Source organism: Podarcis filfolensis (assembly GCF_964270895.1).
Source record: "Podarcis filfolensis genome assembly, chromosome: 14".
Classification (NCBI taxonomy): domain Eukaryota; kingdom Metazoa; phylum Chordata; class Lepidosauria; order Squamata; family Lacertidae; genus Podarcis; species Podarcis filfolensis.
In genome coordinates this window covers 4779546-4796826 of record NC_139616.1, presented here as the reverse complement: position 1 = coordinate 4796826, position 17281 = coordinate 4779546, and the positions used below count along the sequence as shown (strand labels likewise).

The following is a 17281-nucleotide window of genomic DNA, read 5'->3' as shown; positions in this document are numbered from 1 at the left end:
ACCACCTACCTGGTAATGTACACATTGGTCCATTTTCTTGGTTCTTACGTTTATTTCGGAAGTGACTTGGAATATCTAGCGAAAGGTCTAAAGAAGACACAGGCAATTTCAAAATTAGTTTCTAATGTCAAAAACATAACATCTGCTCATAAAACTTTTCAAGATGCATGATTTACCTAGGAATGGATCAAACTTTCTGGATTCAGTCCCACATATCAAGCAGTTGACTTCATTCTGCAGAATGCCTCCAAAGATGGCTGTGACAACAGTAGACGTGCCATTTCTGAAGGTAACATTACAAGGAGAAAAGGGTCAGCACTGCACAGTTGGTCACATTCAACTAGCACCAAGAGCCTCTAGCCATGCTGAAAACATCCTTTAGGTCATCTAAGTTTCTTAGAACAGATATGGAGAGGTGCTTACATTCAGAAATGGAGCTACTAATATTGCCCCAAATACAACATAAATGTTATGCGCTGCCCAAGTGGCAAAAAGTATCCCCAGATAAATAAATGAAGAAGCACCAGTTGTGTTTGAGAAGGAGTATACTGTACAAAAACATTTTTCTCCCTCTCTCATAACAGCAGAACCCAGGAACACCCGATGAAGTTGAATGCTGGAAGATTCAGGACAGAAAAAAGAAAAGTACTTTTTCCACACACAGAGTGCATAGTTACGCTATGGAATTAACTCCAGCAAGATGTGGTGATGGCTACCAACTTGGATGAATTTAAAGAATGATTAAAGAAATTTGTGGAAGGACATAAGGCTACCAATGGCAACTAGTTATTGATGATGGCTGTGTTCTACCTCTAGGATCAGGAGAGGGCTGGAGAGGGCTGCTGCACCCATGTCCTATACTTTCAAAAGGCTGAACCCCAAAGCTCAACCTTTATACTTCCCTTCAACTATCCCTCAAAGGCAGACACATTGCTGAGGCATGGGAGCACCACTTCAGCAGATGAGGATGCTTCCATTTAACTGGCCACTCTCCCACTTCATCTACTTAGCACAAGAGGTCCATGTTTCCAAGGGACATACTCCCCATGTGTCACCTCACCTCCTGGAATACAAAGGGCAATGTGAGGAAACTGGACATGACGCAAAAAAATGTCACATGGTAATGGGGGAGGGGGAGTTGGGATGCGCCAGGAATTTCTGCTTGCCCCACCAATAAAGTGCATTAGCTGCGGTGGGAAATAATTATCCATTGAGGATAACATGTCAGCTCCCAGGAGTCTACCTTCAGCATGATCAGAGGCTGCAAGCCAAAGCCAGCTGCTAACATGCTGGCTCCCAACCTGTGTGAGCATTTTTCTGACAAACTTCTGCCAACGGCCACTCCCAATCTTTGTTGTCTAGAAACTACATAATTTGCATTTTCTGCCCTACAATCCAGATATTATGGTTTGAGGAAACCAGATTAAAAACCTCTCTTCTTACATGCAGCATCTACTGCCACCAGAAAGACCCGAATTCTCTTGCAAGATGACTGAGCGGGAAACACCATTGAAGCCTCCTTGGAGTTCCAAGTGCAGATGGTCCAAAAGGTAACGCATGAATTCATGGGCATCTTGCTGCTGGTAGCCCCTTAACACAAACACATCAATGAATATACAGACTGCTTACTTACATTGGTACATAATTCACATTACATGGCATGGCTTACAAACCAGGAAATTTCAGTTACGTTGGATGTATCACTTTATAATAAAAAAGGCTCAGAGTGATCATTCTTGTCACTGTGACAGACAGATATATGGCCCTGTAGTTTTACAACCAAACAAAAGGCCAACAAGCTTCCCTACAACAGCTCAAATGCAAAACTCATTTGGAGCTGAAAGTCCAGCAATGCGAAACACATTTTGAAATATGCCAATGTGGTAAGGTTGTGAAGGCGGTGGGAGTTTTGTACTTGTAGTGCAATTTACTTTATCTAATTGGTTTATTTTCAAGACAGAGGATGGGACATTTATATATTTTAAAAACCCTGTGAAAACAACTCTAAAATGAACACACTGCAGGCATTGCAAATGATCTGCAATATGAACTAATATTGTACTGTAGCCCTAACACATGGGAACATATTTTATTTCAAAAGTAAACCAAGCACACACGGAAGTTGGGGAATGAGTTCTGGCTACCACCAGCACCCCATCGCAACAGCTGCCACTTTAGGAATCCACCTATTCATGGATCTCCTGCCTGCTTCTCCAGGACCAGCAGCAATGTTTCCTCATGAAAGTGCCCAGGCTGACAAGTGTGCCCATGCAGGGTGCCTTTTTGTCACCTCCCTCAGAGATGGCACCCGGGGCAGACCGCCCCCCGCCCCCCTTCCTACACCCCTGTGCCCATGCACATTAATGTAAGAAAACATGGCAGCCAGCTCTGTAGCACCCATAACCAGCATGAGCCGAAAATGGACTGACAGGAAGAAATAGGGAGAGTGGGTCAGTGGGTGTGCTATGGGGCCTATGGGTTGCCCAACTGAGATATAGGAAAACAAAACAAAAATAATCAACTGAATAGTGTACATCCCCTGTATGTGGACATTTGCTGTGGCATCTACCTGCCTATAATAGCAATATCCTTACTGCTCTCTTGCCTCTTGTGTGCTCTAACAACAACTGGATGTCATTTTATGGCTGCTGCTGTAATCATGCAGCAAAACTGGGGTTATGCTTTCAGCACAGTATCCAGTGCACCCACCCAATTCCAGAGAATGCTTGCTACTTATTGTGTGTCCCATTCCCAGCATTCAATGGGAAAATTAATGCACTTATGGAGTCAGAACAGCACCACCAGACCCAAAACAGGGACGTATCAGTACATTTTGGAGTATCCCCAAGGTTGGCAGAAGTACCAAAAAACAAAACAAAACAAAACAAAAAACAGAACAGCAAAATGAGGACTGACTTGGGGGAAGGAGAAAAAGACACTGAAACCTAGGTAGGAGAAGGAATGGAAAAGAAAATAAATGTGTTTATAAAAATGTGTAGAGAAGCCTCTCATTGTCTAGATGGGTCATTTCCTGGTGCACAATATGAATCCATTTTTAAATTTACCCAGGGATACAAGTAAGAAATCAATAGAGAAAACAAAAAAATTACCGTTTAGCTTTCTAATCAGAGCAAATATATAATTATGTTTTTAGACTGCATTGCTCAGCATTTTATTGCAGGGTTTTGACTGGATTTTTATTGACGGCATTTCGTTTTACTTTCTCATGTCTTTTGATTTTATAACTTCTACTTTGTAAAACCACTTAGAAGCTTTTAAATATATATATTAGACAGTCTATAAATTGGTTAAACAAAGAAATGGCACACCAGATTCGCCTGAAATTTGTACAAAGCCAAAGCTTCTAAGCAATGTCAGTGTTTACGGTCCAGTACAGGATTTTATACAATTAAATTTCTTGGCCAAGAAGGTATTATATGTGCTATTAAAATTATCTGGAATCGTTAACATTCCTAATCAAGACAATCTCACTAAGGATTTCATTGTTTTCCTCCGAGTTGTTTTTTTCAGACTGGGAAGCGAGGCTAGAGGACTGTGAAACCTGGGCCTGAGTTGGATCCACCCACAGTTTGAAAAGTGGGAAACAAACTTAAAACTGCTCACGAAAAGCCTTCCAAGCATACAGTTTCTCAAATGAGTATGCCAAACAAAGCCACCTGAAAAGGTTTGATCCATATTGTTCATATTTTCTCAACATGGAAATATTTGTAAAGTCTCCAAGAAACAAACAGCCTTTCTCTCAGCCTAACTCAAGGCGGGTTCAAGCATAGAGCATCTAATGATGACTTGCACATGTTAAGAATACTGCTGGGGGCGGGAGGAAGAGACAGAATTGTAGATCCATCACTACAAGCAGAGCCCTTATCTGAGATTGCTTCAGAAACAAGACTCTTCAGTGCAGTCACAGAGCTGAAAGGGGGAGCTATGTTAGTCTATCAGAGCAAAAATGAAGTCTCATGGCGCCTTAAAGATGTAACAGACGTGAGAGTCCAGCTCCTCAGATGCGTGAAGTAATAGTCTCAGTTGGCAATGAGTGCAAAGAACAAGAGACCAGAGGGAAACAAGATGCAAAAAAGACACAGACTATGGCAAGGTGTGTCCCCCATATTATATTAGCTTAGCAATGCCAAAATGCTTTATGAATATTGGTTATTTTTCACACATTTAAACTTTATGTAATTGTCCATGTATGTATTTTTTCAAATTCTTTTCCCTCTGATCTCACTGTCTACTTTTTCACTCTCTGATTCCCATGGGTATACATATACCTGCAATGCCAACCAAGGATAACATTTCCTCCATCTGATGAAATGCATTCGAGTGCCATAATATATTTATTGTCATTAACATCCCTTTCTGTTAAAAGCAAACAAACCCACAGTGCTGAAAATCTGCTGGAGCCAACTTAGGGAGCAGAGCTCTTACTCTGACTTCAAACAACTGTTGAGGAGGATAACTGGCCAAAAGTATTGTCGGAAGCACGATTATGACTTTTGCCCATTGCCTGAAACTACTGGTGCTAAACTTCCTTGATTCTCATCAGCCAGGGATAGACACACAGTTACTGGAAGAAGGAAAGGAATGGCCTGGGTTTCTCACTTCACAGGCTCTGGGTGAGCATTCAGAGCATCTTTTCAGCACTGCTAGAGGCATTAATACATCAACAGAACATCTTTACTACCTGAAAATATGGAGCAACTTACCTTCTGCACAATTAATCCTAATAGGGTTCAGTGCTCCTTTGAAAGAGGTTCAGGGGCCAGGACAGGGAGACCTTGGAGAGGAATGACACTTGGATTTACTTGTGTGAACTGTTCTTTTTGACAGCCTGGGTGCAAAATGCCTATTGCACATAGATTTATTCTCTTTGCAGCACTTATTTATAACTACAATGACAGAAACGAATTCAATATTGAGAGAATCAAGGAAGTTTTGCCCAGTATCTTTGCTTGAACCTGCTAGAGCTGTACATTTTTAAGCACAGTCCTTGCCAAAAGCAAAGGTTTGGGTTCTGTCAGGTACTTAAGCCATGTTGCACAGACTAAGAACTTGGCATGGCTTAGCCCTGCTAGACCTCAAATACAACAAAAACACTCAAAAACCACTAACACTGCTTCCTCTATACTGGAAGAATAAGAGCCTGCTGGCACACAGTGGGCATCATTCCTACAGAGCTAGAAGCTCTCAAGAGCAAGGTAACACTGCATTCAGGGACAACAAAATGCCATCGTTCTGGAAAGAGTCACTGAGCTGCTAACAGCATTCCTCCTTTTCTTATAGGACTTACCTAAAGTTTGGCATGATTTTCCAAACAACATAAAACAATGATTCAGGGCTGAACGCTGTTTGACTCCCTTGCCACAAAGCACACAGAGTCTTCCGAAACTCTTCTACCAATGAACTGTGGAAGAAAATTGAAAGTTTTTAATAGAAGCATTGCCACTCAACCCCACCCCCACTCACCATGGCCCCCTCCACCTTTCCCCCTTTTCTTCCTAATGTAACACTAATGTCTCAACAAATGAAACTGATCTGTAGAAAAGGTAACTTGAAAAAAGAGACATTGCACATACATTTGTAAACCAAGAAATCTTTAATAAAAATGTTTTAAATGGGTTAGAAAATACCTGATGGTATTGTAATCAATCTGTAACATGGCTCCTTACATTTTCTATTGATTAGGTCATTCCCCCCCCTGTAAAGTGTGCACTGTCTATCCATATTAATTCTCTTAATTTTAATAGACTCGATAGGAGATGGCCATAAAAGTGTTTTCCTTTCCAGCAGATTTTTATATTTCTCCCAAACTCTATACAGATTCTTCCTAAGAATATGGTTCATAAAACTTTTATAAATTTTCACCTTCCCATACTAAAAACATGCATGCCAACCGAATTTTAAGTCATGAACTACAAGCAAAGTAGTGTTATTCTCAATTCACAGATGGAAAAATGAGACCACGAACGTGATTTGATTGAGGCTTTTCAGGGCTCGAATCTCTTCTGGAGAGAAAGTTAGCTAACAAACCAGGCTGTATCATGTTTAGTTGAATGTAGGGCTTTCCTGACCATCTCAGGTTACTGGGTAGAACGGGGAATTTTCAATCAGGTGGCAAGAGAGAGACCACATACATAGACACCACTTTCTGCTCCTCAGCGGTGAGGGCAGCAGCTCACATTTCCTTGCACTGTGAGAAAAGACATTCCTAACCCCACAGAGATTATTAGACTCCTCTAAGACCATTCATGATAGCTGTGGATTACATGAATTTCTTCTTGTAATCCAGTCCAAATAACTTTATTGTTGTATCCATTGGCCATAACAAATCTGAACCAAAAATAAATGCACAGATAAAGGGATGCTTCGCCACAAATAATAGTCTCTGTTTAGATCTCTGTGTCACCCCTACAGTTCAATGCTATATTGTCCAGGGTCTTCTTTCTGCTCTTTCTGGCCACCAGAGCAAGAATGGAAACTTTGCAAGTCACTAAAGTGTTTGCATCACTAAGAAGCTATAGAAGGGAGAGACAGCTTTCCTGTACAGGTGGTTGGGTGAGAAATTGCCTCCTAGGTCCAGTGTATAGCGGGCAATATAGTAAATAGTGCAAGATGTTGTCCACCTGCAGTTGCCCACATATAGTCTGTCTTTGTACAGTATACCCTGTTGTATTGTCCATCCAAGAGGGCGAAGGGCATAGCTTGAAAATGCAGCTCGATAAAACTGATTCTTAGTGAGGCTGGCCAGAGATTCAGCCGGTGACTGGCTCTAAAAGGGACTGTTTTTAGAAGGGGGAACCAGGGAGAACATTTAGAGGATTTGATCGCTTGCAGATTGCGTAGTGATTCTGTCCAATGACACCAATCCCTTAATTGACGTTTGTCTGTGGATATAATCTCCTCTAGCTCGTGGAAATAATAAGAATTCAAGTTACATTGGTTGTTAGATTTCCACCATTGGCTGTTCTCCAATTCCACATAGTTCAAGGCTCGCATGGCATGGAGGAGTTTTTCAGGTAATTAAATCTGGTACAGTCCGCTCTTGCACTTAACGTTGTCCATCCAGCTTCTGTACATAAGAGTGCAACTGCTGTTCCCTTGAGCAGGGAAAATAATCTCTTGAGAAATTGGTTTTGTACCGTTTCTAACCCCTTAATAGCACTCTCATCCTCACCCCAGTTTTTGACTCCATAAAGCATTTGAGGGATCACTTTACGGCCAAATACTTTCAGCGTGGGATCAAACTGTTTCCTGCCCTTTATGAAGTAAAACTTCTTCAGAGCCCTGGTCACTCTCTGCGTTCTGATTTTCATCACACCTTGGTGTGCCATCTCCAAGTCACTGTTTCACTGAAAAAGACTCCAATATATTTGAAAACACAGGTTTGCTCTAGTTCATGGTGCTCAAGGGTCCATTTATATCGGATGTGAGGGTGATTTGGCTAAGACATCTGTCACCCCACTGAAGAGGATAACCATCCTAGATAGAAGAAGCGTACCGTTCTTCTTGTAATTTGCCCTTAAATCCTTCCACCACGGCTAGATTAATCTGCATGAGAAGGGTTCTCTTTTTGCTGGTTTGGGTTGAATTTCCATTGCCAAGAATACACAGTGAACCATCTTCCTTTCCAAGGGTGCCAACTCCTGGGGACCCAATCCTTTTGGACACCCCAATATTTTTTTGGGGTGCCACCAATGTTCTGAAAAATCAAGGCCAAGCACAGCGTGCCTTCAGTGGCCAGCTCCTTCTCCTGCTGCCACAGAGGGGAAGGAGAGGAGAAGCAGCTCTCAAGACAGTGGTGGCAGGAGCAGGAGGAGTTAGCAGCCATTGAAGCTGTGCTGCCGCCGCATTCCTACCTCCTCCAACATCATGAATCGATCCCACACACCACCTTGGACCCCCATCTCCTTCACAAGTTGGCACCTCTGTTGCTCCCCCTTGTTCCATGTTATGTGTTTTGTTTTTTTCCTATATTTACCTAGCCACCCAATCCCACATGTTCTCTGAGAAGTCTACCATCTAGAAGATCTCTATGTTCTTTTTTGAAACTCCACATAAATGGCTTGTCATGTGTCCCAAATTCAAATTAGATGCTGATACAAGTTTTTGGCTCTTGAGTGAAATCATGCACTTGGTCACAAAGGGTTCCCCATCCTATACATGCAGGTAGCAGAATTAACAGTGCCAATTTCACCAGGCAGCAACACCATGAACTGTATTCTATACACCAGAAAATATTAACAACCAAGAGTATAAATAACTGATGAGGATATAGACTGCTCACTGGGTCTGGAGGTGGGCAAGGTTTGGGGCCTGGCGCACGGCCCCACCATCCTCCCAAAGCCACACCGCTCCACCCCTTGGTCACCACGGGACTTGCTGGGTTTCCGCCAAACCCACATTTGCCCTATCTGCAGCGGCTTGGGGGGCAGGGGAGGAGAGGACTGCATCTGAGCAGTCCAAAAGGAGAAAAGGGGGCCAGAACCGATACCAGCAGTACAGTTGTCCCCAGAGCATCATCGGAAGAAGACTAAGAAGACACAGCAAGAGGAGCGTCGTGGGACAATTGGGTAAAAGCACTGGAGTCAGAAGAGCCCCCCAAGTGCAGAGGAGCACTGGCAGCAAGGCACAGCTCATCCAAGTCAAGCACTGGAGTCAGCTGAAGTTCCCAGGTGCAGCAGAGCACTGGAGTCCTTTAACCCTTGGAAGGGTTGGAAGTGTACAGGGACACGCCAGCGCTTTAGCCCACAGTTGGTCACATTTTCGGAGGAGCACCCAGGCAACGGGCCCGATCACTGGAGTTGCCCCTCTCAAGCTTTGCTGCTCGCACATGGCAGTGGCCACACTTAGTTGGGGGGGTAAGTACAGCACCATAATGCCAGCAGTGGGTCTGCCCTAGTTGTGGAAGCACTTGTGCCCGATTCTCAAAATGCTCCATCTGTGTGGCTGCCTGTAGATCTCAGATTTGGAATTTCAGGGTTTACATTTTGTCTGCCATGTTTTGAAGCAGCATCTCATGGGGCTCTTAAGGCACTGGATGCATGTGTGGTTGGTAACGCCTGATTCTCAGCACGAGTGGGGCTTGCATGCATTTATTAGTATATTGGGTCTATAGGTGAAGTTCACGTGAGCCTTTTAAGAAATGCTGGGGCCTTTAAGACATGGGATGCTTGCGTAGTTAAAACATTTGCATTTAAGCGTGAATAGGGCCTGCATGAGTTTATGCGCTGGTATAGAAGGCGCTCCCTTTAGTCAGCATAGTTCAATGGACAAAGCCAGGTGTGCTGATTTAGTCCCTGCATGGGGCTTGGGGCTTGGAGCGGTGGCGGATCCCCTGATGGTGATAGCACGTGTGGCTGGATAGCTCAGTCAGCGTCGTATGAGACTCTTAATCTCAGGGTTATGGGTTCAAATCCCACATTGGGCAAAAAGTTTCCTGCATTGCAGGGGATTAGACCAGATGACCCTTGTGGTCCCTTCCAACTCTACAATTCTATCCTTTGCAAGATGCAGATGGAACAACCATATGGAACAACCACACACCTCAGCATTACAGGCTGGATAGCTCAGTGGTTAGAGCATGGTACTTATTACGCCAATACACAGGGTATTACTGATACCCACATAGTATAACGTTTCACTTCCTGTGCTACAGGTGGAAATAGCTTAGTAGTTAGGGCGTGCTGCTGTTAATGCCAAGGCTGCAGGTTTTGATCCCCATTTTGATCACCAGCACATATTCTTGTGTGCTGGGTGGTTGAGCCAGATGACCTGGGGTCCCTTCCAACTCTATAGTTTTATGGAAGGATACAGATAAACACTATGTGTGCTGCTTGTATATATATATATGTATATAGGCATACATGCTGTGTTTAGACTTACATGCTGTTATCCCCTTGGCTTCGAGTATGGTAAGTTCTCCGGCCTGCAGTCTTCCCATTCCGAAGCTCCACAGCCGGCAATTCTTTGAAGTAGCAACAGAACTGCTGAATGTTACTGTTGAAAGAAGGAGACGTGAACCAGAAATATGTACCAAAAGGGACAGAAAAGAAACCAAAGGATTTAACTGTTTTCTTTGTAACCCAGCAATGAATAGCTGCAGGGCAGCTATAAAGCGCACACACAGATGTAACTTGAACATTCTACAATTGCCTCTCAAATACCTGCATGTTAACACACTTGAAATTAAACTGCACAGTAAGAGGTCGGTCTTATGGATCCTCTTTTCAAACATCACAGGGAGTTTTATTTGCAAATATATTACAGGGTTTTGTCAGTTTTAGATATGCCACTGGTGGGAATGCAAACTGACATAAATGGAGCTGCAAAACTTGCTCTTATGGGTGTAGAGAGACCCTTCAGATGCACATATTTTAGCCTCAGTGAATTGTCCTACTCTCTCAATACATCACAGGGTGCACAATAAACACTTAGCCTAGAAGCCAATTACAGAAGTGGGATTTTTAAAAATAAAGCAGTGAGTACCTGAGTGACTGAAGAATCGCATTCATGAAACATGTGTTACCCAGATTCCGAAGGCCTGTAGCACACAGGGCTGTGGTGCTTCCCTGTGAACCAGAGACATCAAGGCAAACAAGTCATCTTACAATAGGCTACACATCATCTTCCAACCACCTGCTTTCTTTGAAACAGAGGGCTACATGCCTACATCAAGTTTTAAAAGCATTACATATAAATACTCTCATCCAATGAGAGTATGCCACACAGAATTCAGAACACAGAGAATGATTGATTCGAGCCAAACCCATAAAGATTTAACACAGCTTGTGAAAGGGCTGTCACAAATTGCACAAGTGGAACAGCTGTGTGCCCACCAGAAGAACAAAGCACCCAAATTTTCACACCTAATTCCGGCTGGGCTGAGACCACCAGTGACCCAGATAATAAATAAATAAGATAATAAATAATATAATAAATTAATAATAATACTTCTCTTATTAGGTCCACTTGTGCAAGCAAAATAGTATTTATCCTTTATTAATATTTTCGATTCTGCATGTAACGTAGGCTAGGTTGATAGCAGGATATGCTGTTCAAGGTCACATGGGGGAGTTTATGCTAAAAGCATGGAATTATTTTATTTGTTATGTCATTTGATCTCTTAGCTAGCTTGGGTTCCTTTAGGAAATTATGCAGGGCAGAATTTTAGAATGAATGAGTGAATAGATGCTGAACCCAGCTTTCCTCCAGGCCATGTCTGGGAAACTTGCAGCCAAGTTGCAACCAGTCCAAAGGGCTCTCCATGCCTTATCAGACACCACAGCCTGCTCTAGGCTCCCTGAACAGGCAGAGGCACAGTGCCCAATTGCACAGGCAAGCGCAAGGCCCAGCAAAGAAGCCACGACAGCGACAGCAGCAGTGAGAAGATACTGTAATGGTTCTTGCATTCCCTTCCCCTTATCAGCAGGATCACATGCACTTGGTGTTTCTACTGCTTTTGCAAGCAGCTGGGACAAGAAAGCTGTTCCCTCTTTTCTCCATGACTAGCAAGAAGGGGGCAGTGCATGAAGGATTTCATTTGCCCTGTTTGGGCAAGTATGAGCACCAGCAAAGAAATGAAGACTGCCACAGTTCTACTCTAGCCTGCAGCATTAATAAATCTTGGAGTTAGGCGAGAGAGAGAGAGAGAGAGACAAGACTTTTAAAAAGACCCCCGCAGGTCATTAATTCACAAGAAAAAAATCAACTGGGATCTCTATTAATTGACTGACCACCTGGTGAGTCAATGACCTTTGATAGAAAAAAGATTGTCATCCTTGTCTCCACATGCTCAGAACAGAATGGTAGCTCAAGATCAGGTACCCTAAAGAATAAGACTTGCTTCAAATTAAAAATATTTTGGGCAGTCAGAATAGTGACCTCTTTGGAGGCTTGGTATTTAAAACTAGATAAGGTAATGAGCCTATTTCAATACACAATTAAAAGTGTGTGCACCACCAACACTGGAGTACCACTCAAGAACCAGCAGGCAAGAGTATATTAGAAAGGTATGCTAACAGCCCAAGACATTTACTAAATGAGCTCCACTGATTAATGAAATCTGCTCCAAAATTATGTTGTACCTACGTTTATTTTTAACAATTTGCTGTTTAGGGAGGAGTCTTCCAGAAGTTTTCTTTTCCTCTGTCGGTCTGCTGCAAAAGCTGAACTGTAGTAAATGAATAAATTGGTTAAGACACATTAAGAAATCTAAAGAGAACACACCAAAGATAATCTTGGCCACAATGTCTTGACAACTGCATAGTCACATTTGCAATGATTCCTTTACATACAACAGTGAGACTGATCATTGGTTATAGAAGTTATAATAGAAAATAGTCATCTTAAAATAATTTCAGAGCACACACTCAAATCTATTCTATTTTCAATAGCATGCAATTATAAAATACCCAAATTAATCTGATTAGGTTATGCTACAGCAGGCACCCTTGAGCATGCCCTAATTAGAACTAAAATTTCTGATCTAACATAACTAACTCCACTTTCTTGATCAAAGGCTACTTGGTAGAGTATCCCCACAAGAGTCCATCTCTGCTCATACAAGCATTGTTCTAAACATGAAACTTAAGCTTGCCAAAGTAGTCAACTGAAAGTATGCTACATCTGGAACCTCAACAGACTTCCATCAATGGACTCCAGGCCAGCAGCAGGCTTTTGCAGTTTAAGCCCACTGTGGTGACAGGTGTTTGGCGCCACTAATGCAGCACAGGGGAAGGCCAACCCACGTATGGATACAGTACACCAGGAAGTTCTGCTATGCAAGGCTCACAGAAATAAACAGCAACTATACAAAACCACAGTGTGCTCTTGCACAGCTCCTATTTATTACAGTGAAGCCTACACAGGAGAATTTCCCAGTGGATTTTGTTCCATGTCAATTAGCGTGCCTCTAGATTTTCAGCATGCACCCATGCTGTCCTTTCACATACAAAGGACAAACTACTAAAAAGGAAAGGCATCACAATGCTAAACTAGCAACATCCACTTTCAGAAAAACACATATAAGTATATAGCTTACTTTTCCAAATTTTGGAGGTGCTCTCGGACTTTCTGTACCAGGCCAAGCTTGGTATCATTGACTACGAAGTCATCACAGCGATAACTGCAGTAAGAACACATTAATCAGCAAATGGACAGACTTTATCACAGCCATACCACCATGAGACTTATGTTGAGCAAAATATTATGCTCATTTTTCAAATGGTCTATTCCTTCCCCTGCCCACCCACCCCCTAATATACTTAAGAGGGTCTCTTCTCCAGTCTTCAGAAAGTAGCTGGAAGTGGGGAGACAGAAAAAGGTCCTCCTTTCCTTCTACTCTGCAATTTTAATCTGAAATTTTAGGCACAGTACTGTGCCCAGAGCTCAGAAACTGCTCACACTAATTAAATTCCCTGTTGCAAAATGCACCTAGAACAATGAAGTTTCAAACACTGGCTGTTTGATCCTGTTTCCAGCAGGGAACAAGATCCTGCAGCCAAACCAGCAGGATTTAATCCTGAGTATCAGCCCGCAGGAGCTACTTCAATGAGGCTTTCCCAAAGGCTTTAAGACAGCTCTTCTGCTCCTATTTGCTCAGACAGCAGTGACTGTCTTAAAGTGGCTTGCCAAACTACTTTCTGAAGTTGTCTCTCTCCCCACCTTTACGCATCGCTAGAGAGATGTTTACAGGAGGGGAAACTGCTTCATAGAGCCACTTGGTTGCAGGTTTACATAACTTAAGAACATAAGAAAAGCCTTCTGGAATAGGCCAATGTCCCCACCAGTCCAGCATTCTGTTCTCACAATGGACAAGCAGCAGCCTTTTTGAAGAAGAAAATGTTTGAAGCTGCACTCTCACAATCAGGGCTTCAAAGGGAAGCATCACTCACCTGTCAATTTTGGCCCACCAGGATTAGGGGAGATAAAGAACTGGTCCTCCTGGCCAGAAAATGTTTCCCACCCCTGGACTACTCCTACACTTCAGCAGCTCAAGAGTGCAAAAAAACTCTACAGCTGTCACATTCCTAAGCAAGAGATGCAGTCACGAACAATCAGTACTGACTCTCAGCACCATGCAGCAGGCCTGCCCTACAGGCAACACCCAGAGTTGGTAGTACCAAACACAATGGCATGTGCTGCTCAGTATGCTGCCATTTCAACCGATTTCTTTACAACAGAGTACTTCAGTCATTTAAGAGACTTTTTCATTATAAAAAGGGAGGCATCCAGCACTTGTGGGTGAAGAAAGAGATTTTTAAAAATATAATAGGTATATTTTTAAAATGGAAAAGGTTCTCAACACGAATTCAAGGAAACATTCCAGTATCTGATATCACTTTCTGCTTGTTCCTTCCCTGCAGTATTAGCTTATATCAATCCTTACCCTATAATGCCCCTTACGAGATCTCACTACCTGTCACCTGCATGAATCATGATTACATGTTTTGTGGAATTAAGCATCTATTGACAACATTTGTTATCTACATAATTCAATATAATATGACCACAAAAATTTACTTCTGCTTCTGCAGTTTTCCATTCCTTAAATAATAATAAAAAAGCCAGAGTGGAGGCCATGTTAATCTCTTGCAGCAAAAACAGCCAGGCAGCTATATGGTACCTTAAAGACTAACAATTTTTTACTGCATAAACTTTGATGGATTAAAACCGTTGCATCAGATGCATTCAGTGTTACTCTCAGTTACACATATAGTAGACGGAGGTGAAGGTGGAAATCAGTTATCTTTGCTTCCAATTCCACATCCACCCCCGGCCACCACTACAATGAGTATACATTTCTGTAAGGCAGGATAAGAATCTGATGGTGTAACTCTAGCCTATGGAAGCTCATGTCAGAATAAATCTGCTAGTCTTGAAGGTACCACAAGAAACTTGATTGCTTTTGCTTTTAAAAAAGGTTATTGTTTTGTAGCTAAAATTCTAATGGACTGCATATTTAAAGTACAAAACTTTACATACCTCAATACAATATTTTCTCAACATTAGAGCTAAGCATTAACCATTTTAGTGAGATAATGGGATTAGAAATAATACTACATCCGCGATCTATATTCCTGCAATTAATAAGAGTTTTGGTACAGTGCAGCTATGACTAACCTGCTAACTGCAATTCTGCTTTTGTTTCTGCTTACACTGCTGGCTTTTCTGTGACTACAACACTACGAAGTATATAGCCTTAGCTTCACAGCAGAAAGAGTGGTTAAATATAAGAAGGGCTCAACACCTCTGCACACTGTTTCTGCTGGAAAGGGGAACAACCACAATTGCACTGTGTGTTGGAAGCCTTTGAAAAAGTCAAGAAATGACTGCAAATCAAACAAGAGGAGATGAAAGTATGACAAATCAGCTACTAAATACAAAGTTCAAAATCCACTTTAAAGACCTATCTGGAATTCTAAAAACAAAGAAACATTACTGAAATGCTCATCTTGCTGGCCGCCGCCACCCCGGCAATAAGGATTAGTTTCAACAGCTCCACACACCAATTTGTTTAGGACCAAAAGTTAGGCTGGAATGCATAATGAGCTGGATAAGTGAGATTAAACTGTACTTTTCAGAGAGCTGGAACATTAAAGTTGCATTTCTGCTGTGTCATCAAGAGACATTCTCTATGGCTGCTGTACAGCTGTGAACTTCTTTCATTGTATATTTTCCTCAAATTCTGAGCCCAAACATGGTTTCAAGGCATGGTATCCTTTCTGTTTTGGTTGGCTTCTAATGGCTATAGTTAAACAGATATGTGGTATTTTAATCCAGTATAATACTTCCCTGGAGTTTACAAAGCAAGCCATATGAATGAAGACAGACTGAGTGAACTGGGTATGTTTAGCTTAGTAAGTGGGGCATAGGTAGCCTCAAGGGAGGCGAGTGGGATGGGGAGAGAGGACAGCTGCTTTTAACTCACAAGTCAGGCGTAGAACATCTCACTGACAACATGAGAGGAAAAGGCCCAAGAATGCTGCTATATATAGCATGTTGGCAACACTGTCATACCCACAAAGGGTTGACTGCTATCAGCATAACCCATAACTACACAATCTGCCCCCACCATGTAAGGAAGATATACACATTAGCCAAAGAGTGGAAGCAGTCCAAGAACCACACCAATCCTATGCAAGTTAGGCTTTCACCAAAAAAAGGGGGGGCAGTTTGGATAGCAATCACACTGCCATAAAATTTGGACATGTGAAGATTCAGGACACCTATGTATGTAAGCATACATGCTCTCATGTAAGAGATAGACCTCAAACCAAACTTGACAAAGACCTGATTGAGATTGGAACACGACACTGGCTCTGCTCACACATTCAAAATGCTGATTTACAAGTCTAGAAGAAGCCTCCAATGAGGATGCTCCCTCGCCTCAGATTTCTGGGTTTTGTCCTTCAAGACAAAATTGCAAACCTTGATTCAAACACCAGTTTGAACTGAGGTGGTGTTTCTCCTTGAATTATTTCTTAAATTAACTCTACAGTGGTTTGTAAAAAAAATTCCTTCTTTCAGTTGGCCTTTGGCTTAAATATATATATATATATAGAGAGAGAGAGAGAGAGGGAGAAATCTTCTGCAAAAGGATGAGAAAATTGAAATGAACTGGGCAAAAGGTTATTCCATGCAGGTGAATGTTGCTGCTTTCATTATTTACCCCAAACCCTCAAGATAAGATGGGATGAACATAGAAATAAAAAACAAGGAAACTGTTCAACTTGTATAGCGTAGTGGTTAAGAAAATCAGTTGTAAGCTAGGAAGTCCCAAGTTCAGTTCTTACCACCACAAGGCCTGAGATAAACCACCATCTCAGTGTACACCTACCAGCTGCTATATTGGGATAATTCTGGCCTATCTCGTAGGACTGTTGAAGGTATTGCCAAGATAATGTGAAGCCCCCTCAACAGGCATAAAGCATTAAATATAAACTACAACTACTAACTGATGATATGCTTTAAAAAACCTTACCAGTATGTACTGTAACTACTGCAATCCATGCACACTGTGTGTTGAATCTTCTCTTGCTTTTCTGTTTTCTTGTGATTAGCTAATGAAACTTGGGCCTCTTCATAATGTTTCTTTGCATGCCCATTCACATATCTGAAAGGAAGAGGGGAAAGATAGCAAGTTCTCAAGAGCCTCCTTTTCCAAGATAATGCCTAGCGCATCTCAAAAAAGCATACTGTATGAACAACTGCAACAGTATCAACTAGGTTGGGCTGTTGAATGTTAAATTACCGTATTTTTCGC

The 17281-nt window shown here is 42.2% G+C and overlaps 1 protein-coding gene across 3 annotated transcripts in view; it reads right to left on the bottom strand.

Moving 5' to 3' along the window:
- The window catches only part of USP3 (ubiquitin specific peptidase 3), a 39518-nt gene that overhangs the window by 5634 nt on the left and 16603 nt on the right, over positions 1-17281 (bottom strand). For all 3 annotated transcript variants that reach the window (XM_083586694.1, XM_083586692.1, XM_083586693.1), the window contains exons 3-11: positions 17000-17131; positions 13058-13141; positions 12106-12187; positions 10504-10586; positions 9901-10014; positions 5309-5422; positions 1444-1590; positions 177-283; positions 10-87 (exon numbers count right to left, since the gene is read on the bottom strand). In XM_083586694.1, coding sequence (XP_083442820.1) covers positions 10-87; positions 177-283; positions 1444-1590; positions 5309-5422; positions 9901-10014; positions 10504-10586; positions 12106-12187; positions 13058-13141; positions 17000-17131 — 941 coding nt within the window. The remainder of the gene's footprint in view (positions 1-9; positions 88-176; positions 284-1443; positions 1591-5308; positions 5423-9900; positions 10015-10503; positions 10587-12105; positions 12188-13057; positions 13142-16999; positions 17132-17281) is intronic.